This window comes from Apis cerana, linkage group LG1, assembly GCF_029169275.1.
Source record: "Apis cerana isolate GH-2021 linkage group LG1, AcerK_1.0, whole genome shotgun sequence".
Lineage (NCBI taxonomy): Eukaryota > Metazoa > Arthropoda > Insecta > Hymenoptera > Apidae > Apis > Apis cerana.
In genome coordinates, this window is record NC_083852.1 from 22,344,696 (window position 1) to 22,369,674 (window position 24,979).

At 21.7% G+C, this 24,979-nt stretch overlaps 5 protein-coding genes and 1 long non-coding RNA gene across 13 annotated transcripts; 3 read left to right on the plus strand and 3 right to left on the minus strand.

Annotated features, from left to right (window-relative positions):
• The first annotated feature begins 86 nt into the window (after positions 1 to 86).
• Positions 87 to 7,528, plus strand: LOC108002159 (nuclear pore membrane glycoprotein 210). Its single transcript, XM_017063670.3, has 14 exons — positions 87 to 268; positions 542 to 813; positions 931 to 1,148; positions 1,233 to 1,373; positions 1,435 to 2,024; positions 2,099 to 4,859; positions 4,935 to 5,270; positions 5,387 to 5,605; positions 5,679 to 5,931; positions 6,006 to 6,247; positions 6,348 to 6,497; positions 6,597 to 6,723; positions 6,806 to 6,862; positions 6,940 to 7,528. Exons 1-14 carry the CDS (start codon positions 87 to 89, stop codon positions 7,128 to 7,130), a joined length of 5,739 nt encoding a protein of 1,912 aa, XP_016919159.1. The 3' UTR covers positions 7,131 to 7,528.
• A 284-nt stretch (positions 7,529 to 7,812) lies between these two features.
• LOC108001999 (translocon-associated protein subunit beta) lies at positions 7,813 to 9,149 on the minus strand. Its single transcript, XM_017063344.3, has 4 exons — positions 9,007 to 9,149; positions 8,518 to 8,662; positions 8,114 to 8,428; positions 7,813 to 8,046 (listed from the first exon to the last, which is right to left on the minus strand). Exons 2-4 carry the CDS (start codon positions 8,659 to 8,661, stop codon positions 7,930 to 7,932), a joined length of 576 nt encoding a protein of 191 aa, XP_016918833.1. The 5' UTR covers position 8,662; positions 9,007 to 9,149; the 3' UTR covers positions 7,813 to 7,929.
• A 211-nt stretch (positions 9,150 to 9,360) lies between these two features.
• On the plus strand, positions 9,361 to 11,057 carry LOC108002000 (BLOC-1-related complex subunit 8 homolog). Its single transcript, XM_017063345.3, has 2 exons — positions 9,361 to 9,503; positions 9,589 to 11,057. Exons 1-2 carry the CDS (start codon positions 9,434 to 9,436, stop codon positions 10,044 to 10,046), a joined length of 528 nt encoding a protein of 175 aa, XP_016918834.1. The 5' UTR covers positions 9,361 to 9,433; the 3' UTR covers positions 10,047 to 11,057.
• On the plus strand, positions 10,457 to 22,879 carry LOC108002157 (3-hydroxy-3-methylglutaryl-coenzyme A reductase). 7 transcript variants are annotated; one of them, XM_062085963.1, is made up of 11 exons: positions 10,457 to 10,598; positions 13,589 to 13,966; positions 14,073 to 14,129; positions 17,688 to 17,887; positions 17,996 to 18,107; positions 18,468 to 18,555; positions 18,626 to 18,923; positions 19,006 to 19,157; positions 19,768 to 20,308; positions 20,451 to 21,691; positions 21,779 to 22,879. In XM_062085963.1, the coding sequence occupies exons 4-11, from the start codon at positions 17,717 to 17,719 to the stop codon at positions 21,900 to 21,902; spliced, it is 2,727 nt and encodes a 908-aa protein (XP_061941947.1). In that variant the 5' UTR covers positions 10,457 to 10,598; positions 13,589 to 13,966; positions 14,073 to 14,129; positions 17,688 to 17,716; the 3' UTR covers positions 21,903 to 22,879. The 7 variants fall into 7 exon arrangements, with proteins under 7 accessions (XP_061941947.1, XP_028524686.1, XP_061941949.1 ...); XM_028668885.2 differs by having other exon boundaries at positions 13,589 to 13,803; XM_062085965.1 differs by having other exon boundaries at positions 13,589 to 13,750.
• LOC114578082 (uncharacterized) lies at positions 16,890 to 17,449 on the minus strand. Its single transcript, XR_003698696.2, has 2 exons — positions 17,162 to 17,449; positions 16,890 to 16,998 (listed from the first exon to the last, which is right to left on the minus strand). It is a non-coding gene; the product is annotated as an uncharacterized LOC114578082 (long non-coding RNA).
• Positions 22,081 to 24,716, minus strand: LOC108001994 (DNA repair protein complementing XP-A cells homolog). 2 transcript variants are annotated; one of them, XM_062086077.1, is made up of 7 exons: positions 24,581 to 24,716; positions 24,274 to 24,452; positions 23,980 to 24,182; positions 23,784 to 23,895; positions 23,579 to 23,703; positions 23,232 to 23,508; positions 22,081 to 23,104 (listed from the first exon to the last, which is right to left on the minus strand). In XM_062086077.1, exons 3-7 carry the CDS (start codon positions 24,123 to 24,125, stop codon positions 22,943 to 22,945), a joined length of 822 nt encoding a protein of 273 aa, XP_061942061.1. In that variant the 5' UTR covers positions 24,126 to 24,182; positions 24,274 to 24,452; positions 24,581 to 24,716; the 3' UTR covers positions 22,081 to 22,942. The 2 variants fall into 2 exon arrangements, with proteins under 2 accessions (XP_061942061.1, XP_061942056.1); XM_062086072.1 differs by having other exon boundaries at positions 24,270 to 24,452.
• Positions 24,717 to 24,979: the final 263 nt, after the last annotated feature.

The following is a 24,979-nucleotide window of genomic DNA, read 5'->3' on the forward strand; positions in this document are numbered from 1 at the left end:
ATAATTATCGAAGAATATATTCTGATTCCGATTTAAAATCTATTTAGAGATTGTTGTAGATCGCCGTTGATACACGTGAAGAAATTATGGTTGGATTTATAATTTTATCCTTAAAAATAATGTTTTTCACGGTTTTTTTTATTCTATTTTCTATGATATCAGATGCCACAGTACATAGGTTAAATGTTCCCAGAGTCTTATTACCAGTATTTAATGATTTTGCTGTAAATTTTACACTTGAAGTTACTGATGGTGCTTGTTATCAATGGTAATTCCTTTTTTTCACAATTTAAATTTATTTATTGTTATTTTATTGTTTATTTATTCAAAATTTTTATTAAAGAATATTTTTATTATTAAAATAAACAATTTTTATTTTGTTTTAAATAAATTGTAATTTTTAACTTTAATATAATATTGTATTTAATAAAAATAATTTTATTTAATAACAAATCAATATTATGATTAAATTTTATTCAATTAATTTTTATAAATGAAATTATTAATAGAACTTATATTTAAAATTAATTTTATCCAACAGGTCAACATCACGATTAGATATTATTCAATTAATTCCTATAAATGAAAATGTTGAAAGAACTTGTTCTTCTGCTATATTGATACAAATAATAACAAGAGAATCTACTCGAAACACTGCAATAGTATTGGCTGAAGATGTTAATAATGGTCAATTTTTAAGATGTGATGTTATAGTTGATGCAATTTTTTCTTTAAATCTTGTGACAACCACAAGAGAATTATATATAGAAGAAGCACCAGAAGCATTTGAAGTCCGTGCATATGATGAACAAGGTAAAAATTTTCATTGAAATTTTATATAACTTTAAAATTAAAATCTGAAAATTCAAATAAATTTTTAAAATATGCATATTTTAATTTATTTTAAAACTATATATATTTTTTTCATAGGAAATGAATTTACAACTCTTGCTGGAGTAGAATTTCTTTGGAGCATAGATAATGCTGATAAACACACATCAGATTCTAAAATACCAAATGATGTTTTAAGATTCATGACTTATCAAGAATCACAATATGAAACTCCAACAACAGTTGCTGCATTAGATGCAACTGGTAAAAAAGGACATATTGTATTATTAGAAGGAATAAAAACTGGTACAGCAAAGGTATTAACATATTTTATATATTAGTTTATGTTAAATATAAAATTTCTTAATTAGAATAATTTTACAAACAATATTTCGTTATAGGTTTCTGTGAAATTACCTTATTTAGAGTATAAACATGTTCCACCAATAGAAGTTGAATTAATTGTAATAGCTAATTTAATTATCATTCCATCAGATATAACAGTTATGGCATATGACAGTTTTAAGTACAAAATAATGCAAGTAAGTATATTGTACTTATTATATGTTTTAAATATTAATATTATTTATTAATATATTGTAGGCTCGTCAAGGTCGTTTAGAAGAAATAAATTTACCATCTAGCCAATATTATTTAGAAGCAGAAAATCCTGATATATTAGAAATTGATAATGATCATGATTTTGCATATGCTAAATCTTTAGGACGTACTAAAGTATTTTTACATGATAAAAATGTTCGTGATGAATATCCTGTTATTTTACCATCCGCTACAGTTAATGTGAATGATGTAGCCTATATAACTCTTGCTGTTTTACCCAATAGAAATTGGGGTTTAATACTTGGTCATACTCATGAAATTGTAATTGAATTGTATAATAATAAAGATCATAAATTTCACATTGGAGAAGGAGTTGAAGTATTAACAAAATTAGATGAACATTATTTTGAATCAAAATTAATAACACAAAATGGTACTTATATTATTGGTGTACCTATAATGTGTGGGACAATGACCATTGAAGCTATTCTTTATGGTATAATTGATAAGCACGGTAAAAAAATTTCATTTGCTTCACATCCTACTACAAGAGCTGAGCTTTTAATTCATACTTCAGTTATTGTACAACCTAAAGTACTAGCTGTTCCATGGGATTTTAAAGCTAAATCAAGGTTATTATTTACAATATATTACTTTCTTTCTATTATTAATAATATTTTTATAAAATTTTATTTTATTACTATAGGTATGATATTGTATTAAAGGCAAATGGAGGGGATGGATCATATGTATGGTCAAGTAAACATCCTTCAATAGCAACAATTTCTCAGAATGGAGGAATGAGAATTTTAGCAGCAGGAGCAACAGAAATAAATGTTGCTATGACAAGAAATCAATATAATAAAGATACAGCAAGAGTATATGTATTACCTCCTTCCAAGCTAAAAGTAATTGAATATAACATGGAAATTGCTGTAGAAGAAGTGATTTATCTTCACATTGCATTATATGGAAAATTAATTAATGGAACAGATTCCAAAGAAATTCCTTTTAATGACTGTAGAGATATTAAATTTGAAACATACATTCCAAATGGTAATTTTATACAAAATGATAGTAAAATCATAGAACCTATAGGAATTGCATGTGCTGTTATAGCAGTCACTAGTGTAGATATTGGAACATCTGAAATAACAGTAGTATATAATGCTAATGGTCAATACTTGACTGATAATATTACTGTATCAGCCTATGAACGTTTAATAGCAATACATCCAAATAGTAAAGAAAGTTTATTAACAGTGGGTTCATCAAGAAAAATAGTTTTTAAAGGTGGACCCCATCCTTGGTCAAACAAGCCTCAAAGTTATTCACGAAAAATTCAAGTATCTGAAAAAAAAATTGCTGAAGTAATAGAACGTGCAGATTTATCAACCGGATTATATGATATATCTGTTTTTGAAGTAACATGTCGTTCCCTTGGAGAAGTAGATGTAACATATATAATTTCAAATATTCCTTTATTGCCAAATTGTAAAAATACATATGCATTTGAAACAGTGAAGATTATTTGTGGCAAACCCAGACATATTTATTTTCAACCTGAATTTAAAGATAGTAAAAATTGTCCTATTAGTCTTAATACAGAAAGAATAATGGCGCATAGCGATAAAAATTTAAAACTTATAACAGTAGTAAAGGATGAAGAAGGTAGAATTTTTGATAATATTACAAGTTTACATATTGAATGGAATTTAAAACCCTCAACTATAGGCTTTGTACAAATGCCTTCTGGTTCTATAGAAGAGACAATTACGGATATGAATGTTATTTTACCAAAAAATTATTATCAAAATATCATTTTTAAGAAACATACTGGTGCTCTTACATTAACTGCTACAATTACAGGTTATCAAAAATATATATTAAATAAATTAAAAATAATACCTGAATGGCCACCTTTTGCAATTGAAAGTGAGAGAAAAATATATGAAACTCCTCTTATAGAAACTTCTTTAGAAATAGTTTTAGTTAATGATACTAGTATTATTCCTGATAAATTAATGGTATTAAATGATCCTACTGCAAAATATTATTTACAAGTAAGCCAAGGTTCTGGATATTATGAATTTGTATTAAATGTAGATGATATTGCAGATATTAGATATATAGAATCAACAAAAGCAATTAGTCTTACGCCAAAAAAATCTGGAATACTTTATTTATCTTTAGTAGATCTTTGTTTACCTTCTAAACCAGCTGAAGCTATAATTGAAATACAACAACTTGCAGTAATAGAAATAGAAACAGTGAATAAAATTGAAAAAGGAAAATGCATAGTAGCTGCATTGAAACTTTATGATACAAATGGCCATGTTATAAAATTACCATCTTTAAATGCTTTGGAATTTAAAGCAGAAATTGATAATGAATGTATAGAAGTTAAACAATTACCTGCTAGTGAACATGGTAATTCTCCTTATAATCAATTATTATATATGATATATGGAATGGCAGAAGGAGAATCTCAATTAACTTTTATTAGTAAAGGAGGTGAAAAAGAAGTACAAAGTGAATCAGCAACTATTCAAGTCTTTCTTCCTTTGAAAGTTTCCCCAAAAAATTTAACAATTTTAGTAGGAACTATTTATCAAGTACAAACAATAGGAGGTCCATCAAATGCAGAAATTGAATTCTCTACACAAAATAATGATATTTTACATATTGATCATAATGGTATATTTGAAGGAAAATCAGTTGGCCAAACAAAAATTATTGTTAGAGCTATTGGTCTTAATGCTAAAGGCAATAAAGTTATTCATTCTGAAGATTATGCAGATATACATGTATTATATCTTGAAGGAGTAAAAATCATTGTGCCAACAAGTAGAGTAAAAGTGGGTGCAACATTTCCACTTTGGGCTTTTGGTATCCCAGAACATTTAACTCCTCTTATTATAGGTTCTATGCAATTATTATTAATTTTTACATGGTCATCTAGTGATTCTAATCTAATTACATTGCATAATATGTATGAAGGTACTGGTATTAATATTAGATACCAAAATGAAGTATGTTTAAGAGCCAAAGCAATAAGTCCTGGATTAGCAACTATTTATTTAAATGTTACAATGCCATCCAATATGTTAGCTGGTTTTAAAAATGATGTAACATTCACTACATTTGTAAAAATTGAAATTTTCGAAGAATTGCGTTTAACGCATTTAGGATTACCATTTAATGCACCAGTGATATTAATGTCTCCAAACTCTATTTTAAAATTACAAACAAATCGTGACAAATATGGTACAACAACTTATAAAGTATTATCAACTTTACATGGAAATGATTCAATGGATTCACATGCTTTAACACCAGCATCTAAAACTATTACTATTGATAAAAATGGCATCATAAAGGCTGGTGAAAATTTTGGAAAAATAGTTATTTCTATTACAAACACAGAAACATATAATTTAAAACAGTCAATAACTATTATTGTTGAAGTAAGATTTGTATTATGTTAAAATATAAATCTAATTAGAAAAATTTAAAAAATTTATATTTTAATTTATTTATAGATTAAACCTATTCATTACATGATGTTATCTTTGAAATCAATTTTACGAATTCGAAATGGAGAAGAATTAAATATGTTACCCAAAGGTATGGAATTAGATTATGTTCTTGAATATTATGATAATGTTGGAACAAAATTTCATGCTGCTGAGGTTAATGCTGAAACTATATTAAATCGGGCTGATCTTGCATCATTTATTAAAAATTCTGAAAATATAGTTACTGTAAAATTTATTGAAAATGGAGATCTTATTGTAAAAACATATAATGAAAAATATCCTAATGCAATGTTTGATTATGTACATATGATGATTGGTGATATAGTTTTCCCCACAAAGGTAATTTAAATATTTATTTTAACTATATTAAATATTATTGTTTAATATTATAATTTTTTAATTTATTTTATTATGTTAAATAATTATTTATAATTTAAATTTATGATACATTATAGACTACACTAACAGTGGGTGATATAGTATGCTTTTCAATGCCACTTCTATCTCCTGATGGTGATCCAGGTTATTGGCAATCTTCTGCTTCTGAAATATTAACAGTAGATCCTATTACAGGAATAGGTCGAGCAAAAAATGTTGGTTATGCAGTAGTAAAACATAGTCTTGCAACTCATATGCAAGGTGAAATAGAAGTTCATATTCAATCTATTGCAAAGGTATTGTATGGAAATTATTAAAAATTATATTAATATTTTTTAAATTATTATTTACATTATATTATAAATGCAGATATCAATTGTTCCATTAAGAGGCCGAAATATTACTGGAACTGAGACATTTAGCGTTCCTCTTGTACTTAAAAGTAAAGATGAACAAGTAAAAGAAAATAATGTATTATCTAGAGGATTAGGTGGTTGTAGAACATTCAATTTATTTACTTTAAATTCATTTCCTTACACATGTAATATACAATTTGTTTCATCGACTTCTATTGGAGTGAAAGATCTTTTTCTTATCAAACCGCGATTTGATATTACAACTGGTATATTTATAATTTGATTTTATGATGCAACAGATAATATAGTATATTAATTATTTTCAAACTGTTCATTATAGGTTTTTATTATTGTGATATAATTCCAATGGGTTCTCCAAATATAATTTCTAGTACATTAGAAAATCGTATTCAAATAAGTGCACAAAGTAAAGATATTGAAGCTATACCCTTAGAAGTAACATATCTTCCTCCTGTTTATGTTGATGCCAAAGAAATTGTTTTTATTTATACTCATTCTCAAATTATTCCAACTGCAACACTTGAGATATATGGATTACAATCTGTATTAGATCATCTTACTGTAAGTTTAATTTTTTATAAAAATTAAAGTTATTTTATAATAAATTAAAAAACGTTTTATGAAAGTTGAAAACATATTTATTTATATTAATCTTGCATAGATTGATGTACCAGATGGAATGACCGTAAGTGTTCGGCAATATATTTCAAAATCTACAATACAATATAAACTTCGTTTAATGCATAATCATGAAGAAATTCAAGGTCAGAAAGTTGTTATTGCAAATGACATTACAAAGCAAAATATATCTGTAAGCAAATATATATAAAAAATAAATATTTATAATCATCAATTATATCAAATTTCATACATATATATAATTGATAATTTTTTTTTTTGTACATGCAAGCTTTTTGTACGTGTAACAAAATATGAAAATTTCATCCCTTTATCTGGAATTCATTGGGTTGATTATATGTATTTTCATCGTTACACATTTGGAACATTTGCTGTTGTTGTAATTACTTTTTTCTATAGTAAGTCTTTTTTAGATTAAAATTATTTTATAATTTTAATTTATTATATTTTTTAAATATAATCTTCTATCTTATTTTGCAGTATGGAAAAATAAAATAGCGAATATTGACTTAAATATAAAGAATAAAGCAGTTTTTGGTATGTACATTATTTTAATAATATAATTTTTTTTATATCTATAAATAGTTATTTAATTGAAATTAATTTTTTTATAGTTGATAAATGTCCACCGCAATTAAAAAAAACAAGTACTCCATGTTCGCCTACTTTACACACTACAAACATATCGATTCCACGAAGTCCAATTAGTCCAATAAGACCATTTTCTGCATTTGATCCTGTTTATGGTGATCCTCGTGGTTCTTATTCACCAACTAAACGAAATAGATCATTGAATACTTCATAAAATATGATAGAGTTTCAAGTTAAAAATATATTATATTTACAAAACTATGCATATTAACATAAATTTGCAAACAAATATATTATCAAACTGGTGCCTTATTATCATAAATTCATTTTTGTTAGAAAATTAATTATTTTTTATGTTGTTTTCATGACTAAGATATACTTTGCATATTAATAAGATATAAGAAAATGTACATTCTGTAATATATAATTTATAATGTAATATATAATTCTACATACAGTAGAATATATACAATAAGTTAATGCAGTTATACTTTAAATATAGGTTAATTATTTTAGAAATGTAAAATATGTAATTCCTAGTCATAATAATTTATATATGTATTAATGTCATATTCTATTCATACAATTAAAATATAGTATACATATATAATTTATATGTCTATAATTATACATATATATGTATATATTAATATATATATATATTTCTTTATAATTTTTAAACTTATCTTTTTTAATGATTAAATGATTTTTTCTACATTTTATTATATATTAATGTCATAATTGTGTTTAATTATCTGTACAGGAAATAAAAAAAATAGATAATATTTATTAAATATAAGATTATATAAACTGTATAAATAAATGAAACAATTTTTAATCTTTATATTTTACATATCCATATCTTAGATTAAATATAAAAATAAAAAAGATAAATATGTTATTTATAAATAATATTTATTATAAAAGTAGATGTATACAGAAAGTAGGCTAGTTAAATTTTTTACAACAATATGAAAAAAATGTTTTTTGAATGATTTAAAATAAATATATGATTAATGTTTCTTTGTAGTTTTAAGCAATTTTTCATATTTACTCTTACTAGAATACCATAATGCAAAAGGAATAGCTAATGATGGTAATGTCATTACTGCAAATGCAGCCCAATCAACCTAAAAAATATAAATATTTTATTACCATTATATATACAATATATTTTTATAATCAATAATAATTTACCACATGTGAAGAAAATTGTTTATCATAATCTCTAAATGATACAATTACTGCTTCACCAGGTTCACTACTTGCAGCAAATTGTAAACTAGGAGCATCTTCTTTACGTCTATATAAAACTTCTGCTGATGTGAAATTAAAGTATCCAAATTTACGTGGCCTCACAACAACTGTATGACTAACATTTGTATAAGGTGGAACACGATCAATTCTTGCATTTAATTCTCCACTAACATGAGTAAAATGATCAGGATGAAAAGAATTATCTGTGATTTCAACTTCTAAAGCAGCTGCACTTCCAATATTATAAACTGTATACTACAAATAATATATTTTTTATACATTAAAATAAAGAAATTATACATAAATTAATATTAATATATAAATTTATATATTTTAATACTTACTTTGATTACAATATCCATATTTTCTACAAGATATTTATTAAGTAATTGTTTAGATATTAATAATCTTGCAGTTTCTTCTTCTTCTTCTGCATATGTAGTAAAAACAAAAGCAGCTAATGCTGCAAATATTATGTACCACTTCATGCTAAAAATTATATTATTTATAAAAATGAAAATTATATACTATTTTTAACTTATTATATGATAATATAATTAAAACTTTGTATATAAATATATAATAATAAATTCAATTTTTATAAAATTTATTAATATAATTTATAAAAATTTAAAAATTACATAGTTTAGTTTATTTATAAAATGCCGTTAATCTATATTATCATAATCTATATATAATCTTATTTGAAGAATTTAAATATTATAATTATTTATTGTTAAAATATACAACATAAAAATTATAATTTTTTTATATATTAAAGAAAGTAATATTACATAGATGTAACATTTTAATTATTTATGAATATCTTTTACCTTTTTTCACAACTGATCTCGTGTCACTTACGACAACGAAATAATTATTTCACAAGAAGAACAATATACATTTGAGAGAAGTGCCAACAGCACACATTTTCATGCCACGTTTCGTCAAAGAAAAACAGAAATTTGCTGGTAATTAATTTCCGGTAACGGATGTTTAATAAAATGGCGGTGAAAACAAATTAACGTTTGTTTAGTATATACAAAATTTTTTCATAGAGGAAAAATATTTCAATAATTTATTTGTAATATTACATATATATAATTAAAAATATAGAAATTGTGTTTAATATTCAAAATATATTATAAAATACAAAACTAATTTTTTATTAATTAATTAAATTTAATTTTAAGATTTTATATAATATTTATAAATTTTTTTATTTTGTAATAATAAAATTTAATATTAATTCAATATTTTATGATAATTATAAATATGACTGCAAAAGTATATCAACCAGATCAAGAATTGGAGACAAAAGTTAAGAAAGGTTAGAATTCTATATCATATTTATTATTAACACTTTTATTATTACATTTTGACTAATACTGGTATATTTATTTTTTTAATTTTAGCGACTGAACGTATATCTGAAAATATGCATATAGTTGCAAATGAACCATCTCTTGCATTTTATAGATTACAAGAACATGTAAGAAAAGCATTGCCTCCAATGGTGGAGAAAAGAGTTGAAGTACTTGCTCTTCAACAGCAACTTTTAGGTAGATGTTATGATGTAGAATATGCTGTAAGTGCTATTAAAACAATGTATGGTGCTGAAAAGAGTTTTGAAAATACTTTAGAATTCATAAAAAATGCTATATTTCTTAAACAACAATTAAAGTACGAAGAACAACGTAGACACAAAAAAGATAGTAATAGAGATTCTGTATATAAAAGACTTTCTGCACATATTCCTACTTTAGATCATTTACCAGATGAAATTTCTGATGTTGTAAGAGAAACTGCCAATAGAGTAGAATCTATGATGAATCATGCCAGATATTCTACTGATAGTCAAAAAACAAATTAAAATGACAATAATGTTAATGTTTAGTTAATTAAAATTTCATTAGTTATTAAATATTCATTAAATTCAGTTTATTAAGTTTATTAAAATTTTTTATTTTTAGAAAGATATAAATATAGATATTATGATATATATATAATAATCATAACTAATTTGTAAAAATTTATATAAACGAATTGATATAGATTTAATTAACTTATATAGAAAATGCTGTATATTGTCAAAAAAATGCATAAAATTCTAACTAAATATTTTAACATTTATTTTGTATATAAAGTATATTTAAAAATTTTTTAATTTAATTAATATTCTTTTTGCCTAGAATTAAAAAAAAAAATTATAAAAATATCATAAAAATTATTTTAAATTATAAAAAAATTTTGTAGATGTCGTTAAAATTCATACATCAAAGTGTTATATTTTAGGTAAAATTAACGTATAAAATGTTTTAATTAATATATAAAATTATGATTAAAAAAATGATATAGTGAGCATATCAATTTTATGTAGTTAATATTTATGTGAAATATGTTTTATTTTCGGACAAATTTTACGGTATGTTGATCATTCAATACTTTTGCTTTTTTTAGGTTATGCTTATTTAGTTATTTAATTTTAAAAAATAATCTTATTGTTTATTGGTAATTTTGTTATATTATAATAATGACAATGATTATGATCTTTCAGATTATTTATATATATGATAGTTATGTAATAATATATTTATAGTCTTCTTAAATGAAATATTAATTTATAATACTAATATTATAAACATTTTAAATATTGAATTATAATTAAATTATATACATTTTGCAAAAATTTATAATAAAAATTTATATATTAATTAAAATTTATGTGGAAATGCAAAAACAAAAATACAATGTTACAATAATTTTATATTTGAATATCATGTGATCTTTTAAATAATGTAAAATTACAATAATTTACATAATATTTTATAAAATTAAAACTGTATTTAGAAAAAAATAAACATAACAATGAAATCAACAATTATTTATGTGAAATATTTATTAGTATTTACTAATAATATGTTATAATATACATTATAATATTATTTATTATAATTATTTATTATAATATATTTATTTATATAAAATCTTATTTATATAAAATTTATATTATATATAATTTATTGATCATAAATATTTTAATAATATTTTTTTATAGCATTCTCAATCAGTATATAATGTATATAGAATTATAGAAATTGTATAATATAAATTTTATAAATATAAATAATAAATATAATAGCTTAATAATATAAATAAATAAATGAATAGATAGATTATATTTTTTAATTATATAATTATGAATATTTTTTTTATTTAAAGTATTGATTTAAATTATATGTATAAATTATATAATAATTTAATTATTTTTTTTAATTTCTCAATTGAAAATAATTTAGATATTAACAATAAATATTGTACATATATGATAAAAAAAGAAATATTATTATTAAAATACTTGATTTTTTAATTTTAAATTTCAATTTATTTTTTTAATTAATTAAAAAATTTTAATTTATTGAAAATATGATTGAGATATGAATAAATGTTTTCAAATTTATAAAATATAGACAAACAATTGTAATTTACAACATGATGATATTAAATCTCTAAGCTTTTTCAAAAAGAATAAACTTTGCGCATTTAATTAAAAATAAACTATATGTACAATATAAATACAGAATAAATGTAAACGGACAGATTTTATGTAAAAAAAATAAGTCGAAAATATGGAATATTTAAATAAAATAAATAAAAAATTTTTAAACTAATTGGCTATTTTTCGATTAGATATGAATGAATATCGATAGCTTTATTACTCCACATTTGATTAAATATGAATCACTATCGATAGTTCTATATACATATGAAAATATACAAAAAATATAGAATCAATTTTTTTTCATTTAAAAATTAGTAATTTTCATTTAAAAATAAATTTTTTGAGAAAATTTTATAAATTTGAAAATTCACCGATTATATGACTTTATGATCATATAATTTAATGGATTTTTTTAAAAACAAGAACTCAAATATTAAAATTTTATTCTATTTTTTTGATATTTTTAAATGATTATCTATCATTATTTCATTTGTAATTGAAATATAATTATTTAATTATAATCAATTATTTATTTAAATTTAGTAATTGAAAATTTTTTAAATTTGCTATTATTAAAAGTATTAATTAATTATAATTAATTAAAATGATAAATTTTATTTTATGTTTTCCATTTTTTTTTTATATAGAATATAATCGAACCTTCTGTTCGATTATACCAGCAGCATACTTGTATGTTAAATATTGTAACATAATTAAAATAATAATTATTAATTATGTATCAATCATAATTATGATTATATAATATGCTAAATTTGACTAAGATGACGAAGTTTAATTCTGACAAAGAAGACATCTTTCTTAAAAAAGCTGAGCACATCTGCTGTATTTAAAATAATTCTGAGAAAAATAGTTTTTATTTAAAATCATTTATAAAATTTTCAATTAAAATTTTATTTATCTTTCATATAAATGAATTTATATGGTTTTTTTACATTGATATTTTATATATATTATATATATTTTATATATATAAAATATTATTATAATTTATATGTATATTTATATTTTTTGTAAAACTCAAGATGTTTTATATTGTCTTTAATTTAGGATTGATATTAAAATTCTAATATAGATTCATTAAAATTTTTATCTATATTTTTTAAATAAATGAAACGTTTAAACGATTTACATTGTTCCATGTTATTTCATAATTTCATCTAATAAAAAAATTTACATTATATTTTGTTAATATAAAAAGTTAAAAGAATTGTATATATATTTTATCATATAATTTCAAAAACAAAATATAATATTTTTTGGTTTCTTAATATTTATATAAATTGCGAAAATTATTAAAATTTGAATCGATTGTATCATTTGTTAATTGATGAATTATAATTTGTTATTTATTAAATGATTAATACATAATATGTTTCATATATAATTAAATTTTTAAATATGAAAATTAAATCATCTTTTTTTAATATTTGTTTCGAAATATTTGTAAGTCAAATTGAAAAATATATGTGTGTATGTATAATTCTTATAAATAATATTTTCATTGTAGATTTATATTAATTTTTTTATATAAATTTAATCAATGATCATTATTGCATTAAAGGATCGTTTTGAATTAACTATGAATATATGATATAAAATAAATATTAGTTTATTAATCTTATCTTACTTATGTATGCTTACTTAAAAAGTTTAACTCTCATTTATTCACTAAGGCAATAAAATATGTATACATAAAAGATATACATGTATCAAGTAAATATAAAAGAAATAATAAAAATAAATATGCATAATATAGATGATTCAATCACATTCATAATCACACATATAAAAAATAAATAGATACAAAATTCAAACATTTTATTTATTTTGATTATTATGAAAAATAATGTTTTAATTTATGTCTTTTTTATTGTACAAATTTATAATTTTAGATAGTAACAGGTAAACGATAAAGCTGAGGATAAAGACACGTGCGCATAAAAGGTGAAAGGAAGGGAGACGAAAATTGCCGAGTGTGGTCGAAACATGTTCTGTAGGGTCGATCGGACTATCCGAGCATAAGCACAGTTTTGTCAGTCGGCGAACACCGTACTGTTAGTACTGTCCTTCTTTTTCTTTTTTTTTTATCCTAAATTCAAAGTGTCAAGTAGGTAGTCTCGTTTTGTATGTGATTTTAAATTTTAACAGTTCAAAGATTAATTTTTCATTTAAAAAATAAAGTTTTTGAAATCAAATCGTTCGATATTTTAATTAATTAAAAAATATTTTTTATAAAGATTATTTTGAAGATATAAGATTAACATAATCATGTAAATAATTTATTATATGCTATTTTCTTTTTTTATTGTTTTAATTAATGTTATAAAAAAAAATAATAAGAAAAAGTGCTACGAAATACATATACATGTTATACAGGACCACATGCACAATATATCAAGAGTTTCATCGAGTTACTGAGTGTACCTTAACAAGGTACAGTTATTCATATTTGTCATTATTATTGTCTGCAGTACAATTAATTGAGTTAATAAGATAGTATTAAAACTCCATTTTTAACTTATAAATTATATCAATACGATTAAATTATTTTTATGTAAATATTATTATTTTATTTAAAATCATTTATTTTATTTTATTTCTATTTAAAGATAAGCAATATTATATAATAATTATTACGGACTATATTGAGGACTATATTATATAATATATAATAAGGACTATATTATATATTTTATATATTTTATATAAGGATTATATTATATGATATATAATAAGTAGTAATTGAATTATAATAAATGTTATATATGATTTTTTAATTTAATTTTTATTTTCACGAAATTTAATTATTTATATGATATGTAATATTATATATTATGTGATTTTATATATGTATATAATTAATAATGATTTTAACAATGATTATTAAAGAGATTGAAATTTCTTTAATAATTAACTATTATATATATATATATCTTCTAGTTTATTTAAAAAGAATTAATATTGCACATTATATCTAGAGTTTATATTTATAACAACTTAGAAATTTTCATATTCTATTAAGAATGCAGATCATACATTGAAAAAGAATAGCCTTTGTTTGTTTTGTATGAGAAGTACAGAAAAAAATTTAACGAAATACGCACAATTATAATCATCAAATATAATCATAAAATTTTTCATAAAAAAAAAAAAAAAAAAATAGGACAGAAAATTGTATATGTGTAATTGTTATTAAAATTTTTTAAGAGACAATTAATATGTTGAAGTATTTTTATTATTATTTTTATTGTTCTCTATCTTTCATATTCTATCTATTTTCTATTTATTTCATGAATAAATAATAATATTTTTCACATTTTTTCTTATCTTCATCTTTTTTTATATCAATTTATCTAAAGAAAGTGAATAATTTTGAATAATTATAAATTGTAAATAATAATAAATTGTAATAAAAAATACCGTCAAAGGAATAAAAAAAATATTTGATTTTCAAATTTTTTATTTTGCTAAATATAATCTTGTGCGCATCGTAAATTTTATATATTTTTAAATTTAAATTATAAATCTATTGTTTTTTATAGCAAAAAGAATTATTTTTCCCAATAATAAATATATAATTTATACTTAGTGTTATTTTAAAAATAATTTCCATCTATATATGTCTTGTTAATTCATTTATTTTTTTAATTTGTATTGCTATTTATTTCATTTTTTTTTATAAATAATAGATTTGTAAAAGAAAAAAATAATAGATTTTTTCTCTGCATAGATATTTTAAATTTATTATTTTTTACGTGTAATATAAAAAATTACAAATATTTTTAAATAATAATATATCTATATTTTTTTTTAAAAGATGATCTTTTATGAAGACGGTATATGAAAACGGTTATTAGTAAGAATTCTTTTAAAACAATAACAAGATTCTTAAAATAAAAAAAATTAAATAAACATTTTAAACATTTTATATACGGAATGTATTCGAAATTATGATATAAGCGATCAGATAATGATTCTACGTTCAAAAAATGAATTGAAAAAAAATGATCTTTTCGTTTATTATTTTTTTTGTTTAATTTATTTAAAGATATGTGATTAGATTTATATATATATGACTACATTTATTAATTTTAACTACGAAGTTCTATATTTTATATTAAAAAATATATTATAATATAATTATAATTATATTTTTATTATATATATATTTTATATTATAAAATACATATTATTGATAAAAGTAATGTAATAAAAAAATACTAATTCATGATATTAATATAAGTAATTATATAAGAAATTATATATAGAAATATATAGAAATTATATATAATTATATATAGAATTGTATGTTTTTTGTTATGCATTTTAAATCTTTATACCTTTTATACCTTGATCCTATTTCTAAAATGAATATATGAATTTTCTTTAGAATATGTTTTTTAAATTGTATATTACATATATAAAATTATATATAATTTGAATGTATTAATTATAATAAAATTATATATATTTATATATATATAAATTATTATAAAAAATCTACATAAAATATATAGCGTATAATAGTGAATTAGCGTATAATAGTGAATATAAAAAATTATTTCATTCATTCTTCCTGTTTTTAATTTTCTAAAGTTTATATTGCAAGATTTTTGAAAGCATATATTAATATAATTATATTAGTATATTATTATACTAATAGTACTATATTATAGTATAATTTTTTTATATTTAATAGTTAAGGTATTGATTAAATGTTAGAACTAAACGTTATAATCTGTTTTTTAAAATATTAAAATTATATGTAATATACAAATATATATATTGGTACTATAATATTTCAGGATAATTGTCATATTAATTATACCAATAGAGAATGAAGAAAATATTTTCATTGATAATAACAATATATTATATGTTAAAATCATAATTGAAATTTTTACAAATATTTAATTCATTTTATCATTATTTGTAAATTGTTTTTTTTCTTTTGCATACAATGTTGAAATATATGAAATCTTATAATTTTTTCTTTTTTCTTTTTAATATAAAAAGAAAATTTATAGATATAAGAAATTATGAGATTAATATTTTTTAAAATAATATTATTATATTTCAAAATAATTTCATAATGTCAATTAACGGAATAAATAGTATTTTCATTAAAAATAAAAATAAAAAATAATGAATTATATATAGAAATATTCTTATGGAATCTTGAAAACTTACTGACCTTGATAAATATTTTATTCTACCGGTTTATGTTTGTCATCATTTGGAATCACTTTTTTTTTATTTTATACATTTATTTTTCTTTTTTGTTCATATTTATAGTATAAATCTAGAATATAGAGAAATTCATTTTTTATTACAATTTCCATTTTTAAGATTTTTCAGTTCCAAGATTATTTTAAATTATTTGATACCAAACATGCTTTATTCATATTTATAGATATATGTCTATTTATAACATTCAAATTATTGTACATTAGGATTTTTGTTACCTTAACCTTTACTTTGCATTACTTAAGTTTTTTCCAGCATCGAACTTTCGAACATCCGAGTACAAGAGAAAACGGTACAAGAAATAATAATTTCGTTAATAAAATGAAATCTAATTTCATTATATACTCATATTCGATTGTATTGCGTAATTCAAAATAACGAGTATATTGAAATATGATTGACATGTAACAAAAGCTTATAATAGCTGTTCTTTTACTTATTTTCTTCATATCCTTGTTTCTAATTTTTATTAGCTTTCTTCGTTTTAAAAAAGCAGAAATTTTTCCTGTTCATTTCATAGAATATTTTTGATAGACGAAGAGCATTTTTTTCAAATTTATTTCATTTTTTTTTTTAATAGCTATATAAGATAACAGTTATATAAAGTCAATTATACAAACTTCGATTTTATATAATGAGTAACTAATTTTTTGAAATTAATTTTTTTTACGGACAACATGCTAAAGAAGTATTGTATAAAATAAAATATTCAAATAAAATATTCTTTTCTCATGTATTTTTCAGATTATAAATAGTTATCAGAAAAAAGAAATATGCTAACGCGTCTCTTTGAAATTCACGGCCGGTTTTGCGCTGGACATCCCCTAGAAGTCATTGTGACGACCTTCACACTTACGGCATGCATTCTGAACATGGAGACAGGAAACGGACATCCAAGTGTTCCTTTGACTGCACATTGTGGACCCGGTAGATGTAATTCCGATGTAAGTTGATTTTGAATAAAATTTCATTTAACTTTTGAAATTAAAAATATTTTTAGTTTTTAAATGTGAAATGATTTATAATATAAATAATATATTATTATTTCTTAGGATCTAAATGCAGCTGATGTTATAGTCATGACTATAATTCGATGTTTAGCTATATTGTTTACTTATCACCAATTTCGCAATTTGCAAAAATTGGGTTCAAAATATATTTTAGGTAAGTAATCGTAGAGATTTATCTGAGAAATGTTATATATTTATGTGATTTAATTCAAATAAAAATAAAAGTTTTAAAAAATCGAAATTACAAAATGTATTTAAAAAACAATGTATGATGATATTGCCCAACCATATATATATATATATATATATATATATATATATATATATATATATATATATATATAACCGGATCTTTTCATGATACGCGTGAAAGTTTTCAGTGTCAGAGAAAGTTTTATGGAAAGCGATAGCATTTCATTTTATACGTGATGACAATTAATTATCGAATTTACATGAAATCTAATCATTAAAATTGTAAATTTGGTAAAAACATTTAAATATAATATTTTGTTAGGTATTGCTGGCCTATTTACTGTATTTTCCAGTGTTGTGTTCACATCTAGTGTAGTAAATTTTGGACGCAGTGATATTTCCGATTTAAAGTAAGTTATTCGAAATCTAGAAATATATTATTTATATATTATTCCGTTAAATAAATTTATTATTTTTCAGGGATGCACTGTTCTTTTTCTTGCTTATTATTGATCTTTCGAAGGCTGCTGTTTTAGCACAGTTGGCTTTAAGTTCCAGAAACAAAGAGGAAGTGCGAGCAAATATTGCTCGTGGCATGTCGCTTTTAGGGCCAACTATTACATTAGATACTTTAGTAGAAACTTTACTTATTAGCATAGGATCCTTATCTGGAGTTAGAAGATTAGAAATTTTATGCAGTTTCGCTTGCTTGGGAGTTGTTGTAAATTATATTGTTTTCATGACATTTTATCCTGCATGTTTATCACTTATTCTTGAGGTAAATTTTATATTTTTATATTAATTATTAGAATAAATATATATATATATATGTATAAATATGTATATATATTATTTTTCAGCTTTCTCGCGAAACTAATACAATGAAACCATTAAGTGCTGATAAAATTTTTATGATGCATCCATTAGACGAGGAGGATCAAAAACCAAATCCAGTAGTAGAACGCGTTAAATTAATCATGATCGCTGGTCTATTTGTAGTACATGCCAACAGGTACTGCATTTTTGTGTTTATTTTCTGTTTTTTATAATATATAAGTCGTGTTTCCGCTTGAAATGAACTTTATATTTTATACATCAGATAACAACTAACAATAGAAAAAAAACTGACAAAAAGTTATCACAAATCTGCTCCATAAGATGTGTATTTTTTTTTGCTTGAGTTTATTTGAGTTTCCTTCTTCTTAACTTCCACAGGTCAGGTTCAACTTATTACATAGTAGCATAAGTATATTTAAATCATATTCAATGAATATGTAATAATTCATAAGTATTTAATTCATATTCAATGAATTATGCAAAAAGAGATAGTATCTTGTTGAGGTTTGGGTTCCTTTATCCCTTTGGATGTTAAGGAAACAGTACATGACACTCCTGTGTCGAGTTAAGAATGATGATAATTATTATCTTTATAAAAAATTCAAGTTTCTTTGAAATAATACATAAAAGTAATATCAGTCGATTCGTAATTTATAAGATTAATTTATATAAATTATTATTATATATAAAAAGGTACAATAAAATTAATGATTTATAAATTTAAAAAATTATATCATTGATATAATTTGTCATTGATAGTCATTGATATAAAATATTTATTTCAGTCGTTTCAAAAGTGAAGAAAGCGAAGATACGGTAGAGGGCAAAGTATCTTCTACGAATTCACATGTCATAGTGAATTCTTATAATGAAACTGAAGATTCATCTGAAGTCAAAGGTTATTTAATGAATTGGCTATCTGTTAGTGCAGATAATATTGTAATATTGATCCTTCTTCTTGCACTCGCAATTAAATTTATTTTCTTCGAAGATAAAGAAGATATTGCTAAACAATTACAATTCAAAGTAGAAGATGATACAGAAGAAAAGATTGAAAATGAATGTGTGAAAGAAAAAAAATTTGAAATTGAATATGTAAAAGATAAAGAGAATGAAAATGAAGATATGAGTTTTTCCTTTCTTACCACCAAAATGCCATTCAAATTATCTTTTGCTAAAATGCAAACTATTTCTATACCTTGGATTGATGGCAAAGAAGAACAAATAGATGAAAAACAATGTACTGTAGATATATCAAACGATAAAAATCTATTTTCACGAATTCCCAGATCTGTAGAAGAATGTCTTAAAATATACAAATCTGAGGTAAATAGAAGTATTATAAATATATATATATATTTTAATAATATATTTTTTAATAGTAATATCTATATATTTTTTTCAATTTTTTACAATATTTTATAATATCAAATCAATTTATAATATTTTTAAATTTTTAAATCTATAGCTTGGTGCAAATGGATTAACGGATGAAGAAGTAATTCAGTTGGTAAAGAACAATCATATAGCTGCTTATCAATTAGAAAAAGCAGTCGGTGATATGGAACGGGGTGTAGAAATCAGGCGTTTTATAATAGGAGAGGCTGGAAATTTCCTTGATTATCTTTCCAATTTGCCATATAAAGATTACGATTATAGTAAAGTATTAGGAGCTTGTTGTGAAAATGTCATGGGATATGTACCAGTACCACTTGGAATTGCTGGTCCATTATTACTTGATGGTGAATTGTATTATGTACCAATGGCAACGACAGAAGGATGTTTAGTAGCATCTACAAATCGTGGTAGTAGAGCATTGTTAAAATGTGGTGTAACAAGCCGTGTAGTTGCTGATGGAATGACTAGAGGACCAGTTGTGAGATTTCCAAATATTGTTAGAGCAAGTGAAGCTATGGCATGGATGCAAGATCCTGATAATTTTAAAGAAATGAAAAATAGTTTTAATTTAACCAGTAGATTTGCACGTTTAACAAAGATTAATATACGTATTGCTGGCAGGCATTTATTTATTCGTTTTGTAGCAACTACTGGTGATGCTATGGGAATGAATATGTTATCTAAAGGAACTGAAAAATCATTAAATACAGTGAAAGAACATTTTCCTGATATGGAAATATTATCATTAAGCGGTAATTTTTGCACGGATAAAAAGCCAGCAGCAGTAAATTGGGTTTGTGGTAGAGGCAAAAGTGTGGTTTGCGAAGCAGTTGTACCTGCAGATATTGTTACAAATGTGTTAAAAACATCTGTTCATGCTTTAGTTGATGTGAATATAAGTAAAAATATGATTGGATCTGCTATAGCTGGCAGTATAGGTGGCTTTAATGCACATGCTGCAAATATTGTAACTGCAATCTTTATAGCTACGGGTCAAGATCCTGCACAGAATGTTGGAAGTAGTAATTGCATGACTTTAATGGAACCATGGGGAACAGATGGTTCAGATTTATACGTGTCTTGTACAATGCCTAGCATAGAAATAGGTACTGTTGGAGGTGGAACTATTCTTCCTGCACAAGGCGCGTGTTTATCTATATTAGGTGTTAAAGGTGCACATAGTGATGAACCCGGTGAAAATGCAAGCAGATTAGCTAGAATAGTATGTGCGACGGTACTTGCCGGTGAATTGTCATTAATGGCTGCACTTACGGCTGGTCATTTAGTCAAAAGTCATCTTCGGCACAATAGGTATAAAAATTAAATAAATAATATTTAAATATTAAATGTATATATATTCTTATATAGTATAAAATTCATATCATAATTTTATTTTAGATCATCGACTACTGTAACAAATGCGATGACTGTTCCTCAAAAATATACAGGAACTAAATTGTCTGTGCCAAATCTTTTACAACCTGTACAAAATGTTTGTAAGGGACTCCTAGAAAAATCTTAACATTAATCATATACATAAAAAAGTTTATTTTTAACTTTTAGTAGATTACTTTGTATCATATAATAGTACATAATATTTCTAATAAATAATACTTTTTTATGTACATGAAACAAGATATTCTTAAAAAAAATTATAATGATATAAATTGCATCAGATATAAAAATAAGTCAAATATATTGCAAGTTTATATTATGAACATTATATTTTTAATGTAAAGGAATATATATATTCTTAATTTACAGTGAAATATGTTAACTGTGGTTGTATAAAATTAATATAATGTAAAGATTATTTCTTTTTGCCTATACAGTCATATTTTTATATATTATGCAATATTAATTTTTAGTTGTAATTAGGTTATTATATAATAGTGAAAAAAAAAATATGATCGAAAACTGTACATTATGTAGTATATTGAATACAATCAAATTGTTTTACTTAAAAAAGAAATATATTTATGCAACATTTTTGCAGGATTAATTCTAGAAGCTAAAATAAGCAAAAATTAGTATATCAAAATGTTGTTCAAGATTAATTTATTAAATTATAAACAATTAAAGTTTATATTAAACAAGATATAGATACAACAAGATAGCTCTGTTTTCTTTACCATCTTTATTTCATTTAATACGAACTTAAATTGCTCATAATTTAAATAAATTTTAAACCTTACATACTAACTCTTGTGTTTGTTTTGATCATTAGAATTAATCTTCCAAATATGTCTTACAAATATATTATTCTATATATGATATTAAAATATAAATACAAATTAAATTATTTTTTGTTTTTAATTATTTAATTAATAATATAAAAATTAAATATACATTATATATAAAATTTTTCTTATTATGAAAAAGAAATTTAAATTATAATTAAATAAAAAAAAGATATAATAAATAAATAAATAAGAAAAATTTTTTTCAAATGTATACGTTCTATTTGAATAATAAACAAATTTATTTAATATAAAAAAATTATACTTTTAAAAAAACATGACCCAATAATAGATATTATAAAATTCACTATTACTATAAAATTTACATTTTTTCATATGTTTCTTCATATCCACAAGTAATGCAGTTATGTGTATATGTATCATTATCTTCATTATATAAATCTTCTCCAAATTCATGTGTATGAGATGCTTTTGATGTTTTATCATACAAAGAACTTCTAACTTGCATTCTTAATTGTTTAATCTATAAAACAAACAGTTGTTTGTATTATAATATTATTAATATTATTAATATTATTAATATTATATTATAATATTATAATATTATTAATATTATTTTGTACTTTTGTTAGTATAAATATGTTTATTACCTTCTTATTAAATTTTTTAATTTTAATTCCTTCTCTTTTAACATCACGTAATTCTTTTTCCTTTAATAATTTTTCTTCAGAACCCCATACTTCTAAAGCTCTCTGTTCTATTTGCAATTGCAAATACAATTTCATTTCGCCCCAATTTACATTATGGGGATTTTTTTTTGTGATATATTTTAATGGAGGCTCTCTTTTATCAAAATCACAATCTTTTAATAGATATTCTTGTTTTGCTTCAGTTTTTGTAATTAAAGAGTGCTTGCCCTTAGGATCCCTAGAAAAAAAATTATTTTATAATATTTTAAAAGTTTAAAATAATTATTAATTTGTACTTATATTTGTACCTGCATTTATCACATACAGATATATCAAATGTTTGTAGAAGATATGAATCTTTAAATTCATTTTTACATTCTTCACAATGAGGTAAATTAACAACAATAGGAGCAGGTTCTGATGTTATTTTTAGCTAATAAAAATAACCATTAATTCCTAAATAAGATATAAACTTTAATTCTATAAATTTTAAAATATTTTTAATTATTATACCATTTGTTCTTCTAACTCATCACTTTCTTCTATAAGAAAACCTCCTCCACTATCTATAACATGTTGTCCTTGAATTTTTAAGCATGTACCTTTTGTTGAATCTTTACATTCACTTTAAAATTTGAATATTTTTATTAAAAAATATTAATTTTTTTATATATTAATATGCCAAAGATATTAGTTAATTTTAATATACCTTTTTATGTAAGGATGGGAAATTATCTTAGATTTTTTTAAAAGTAATGCTTTTTGACGATTTCGCTCTGCACGCTCTTTAAAGTGCTGAGAATTTTCTATTATTTCTTTATCTTTAGATAGATTATTCATTTCTAATATAGACATTTTCTATAATAATATTTTTACAAAGCAAAATTTTTTTGAAAACAACTGAAAATCAATCTGAAAGTTATAAAAAAATCAATAAATTCATTGTTTAATATTATTTTTTATATAATACTTAATCCTTTTAAATATAACACAACTTACATACATATATATATATATACAATTCAAATATTTATAAATAATATAGTTGTAAATAATATAAAGAAATACTTTGTAATGATTCATAAATTATTTGTCATTTTTTTATCATATGAATTTATAATATACGAATTTTTTCTTCAGTTTGTAATATAATAAAAAATATAAATCATTTTTCATTTCATGCTGTAATAAATATTCAGTATTAATATCCTGATTGTGGTTATTAAAAAATATAAAATAATAAAAAATTTATCTTATAATTATCATATAATTATATATAACTATATATAAAATTATTCAACAAATTTTACATTAAATTTCCAAATTTATATATAAATATATTCTCATTGCACAATAATTCACTTAATTTGACTTTTAATTTTATATACATCTAACATCGAGCATTAGTTCGCCATTTTTCTTTTCAATAGCAGATTGATTTGATATTCCGCGAAATTTCGTATTATTTTTATAGAAAGTTTAAGATAGAAAATATTATAATTTAATTAAATAAATTTTATAAAAAAATCAAAATATAATCGCAATTTTATTTTATGTCATATAAATCAATATTATGATTACAAGTTCTTTTACCTAAATTGAATTTTGAATTAAAATAAATAAGAATATGCTTACGTTTATATTTTAATCATTTTATTTTAAAACAAATTATAAGTTTGTTTTAAAAGAGGTAAATAATTTAATTCAAA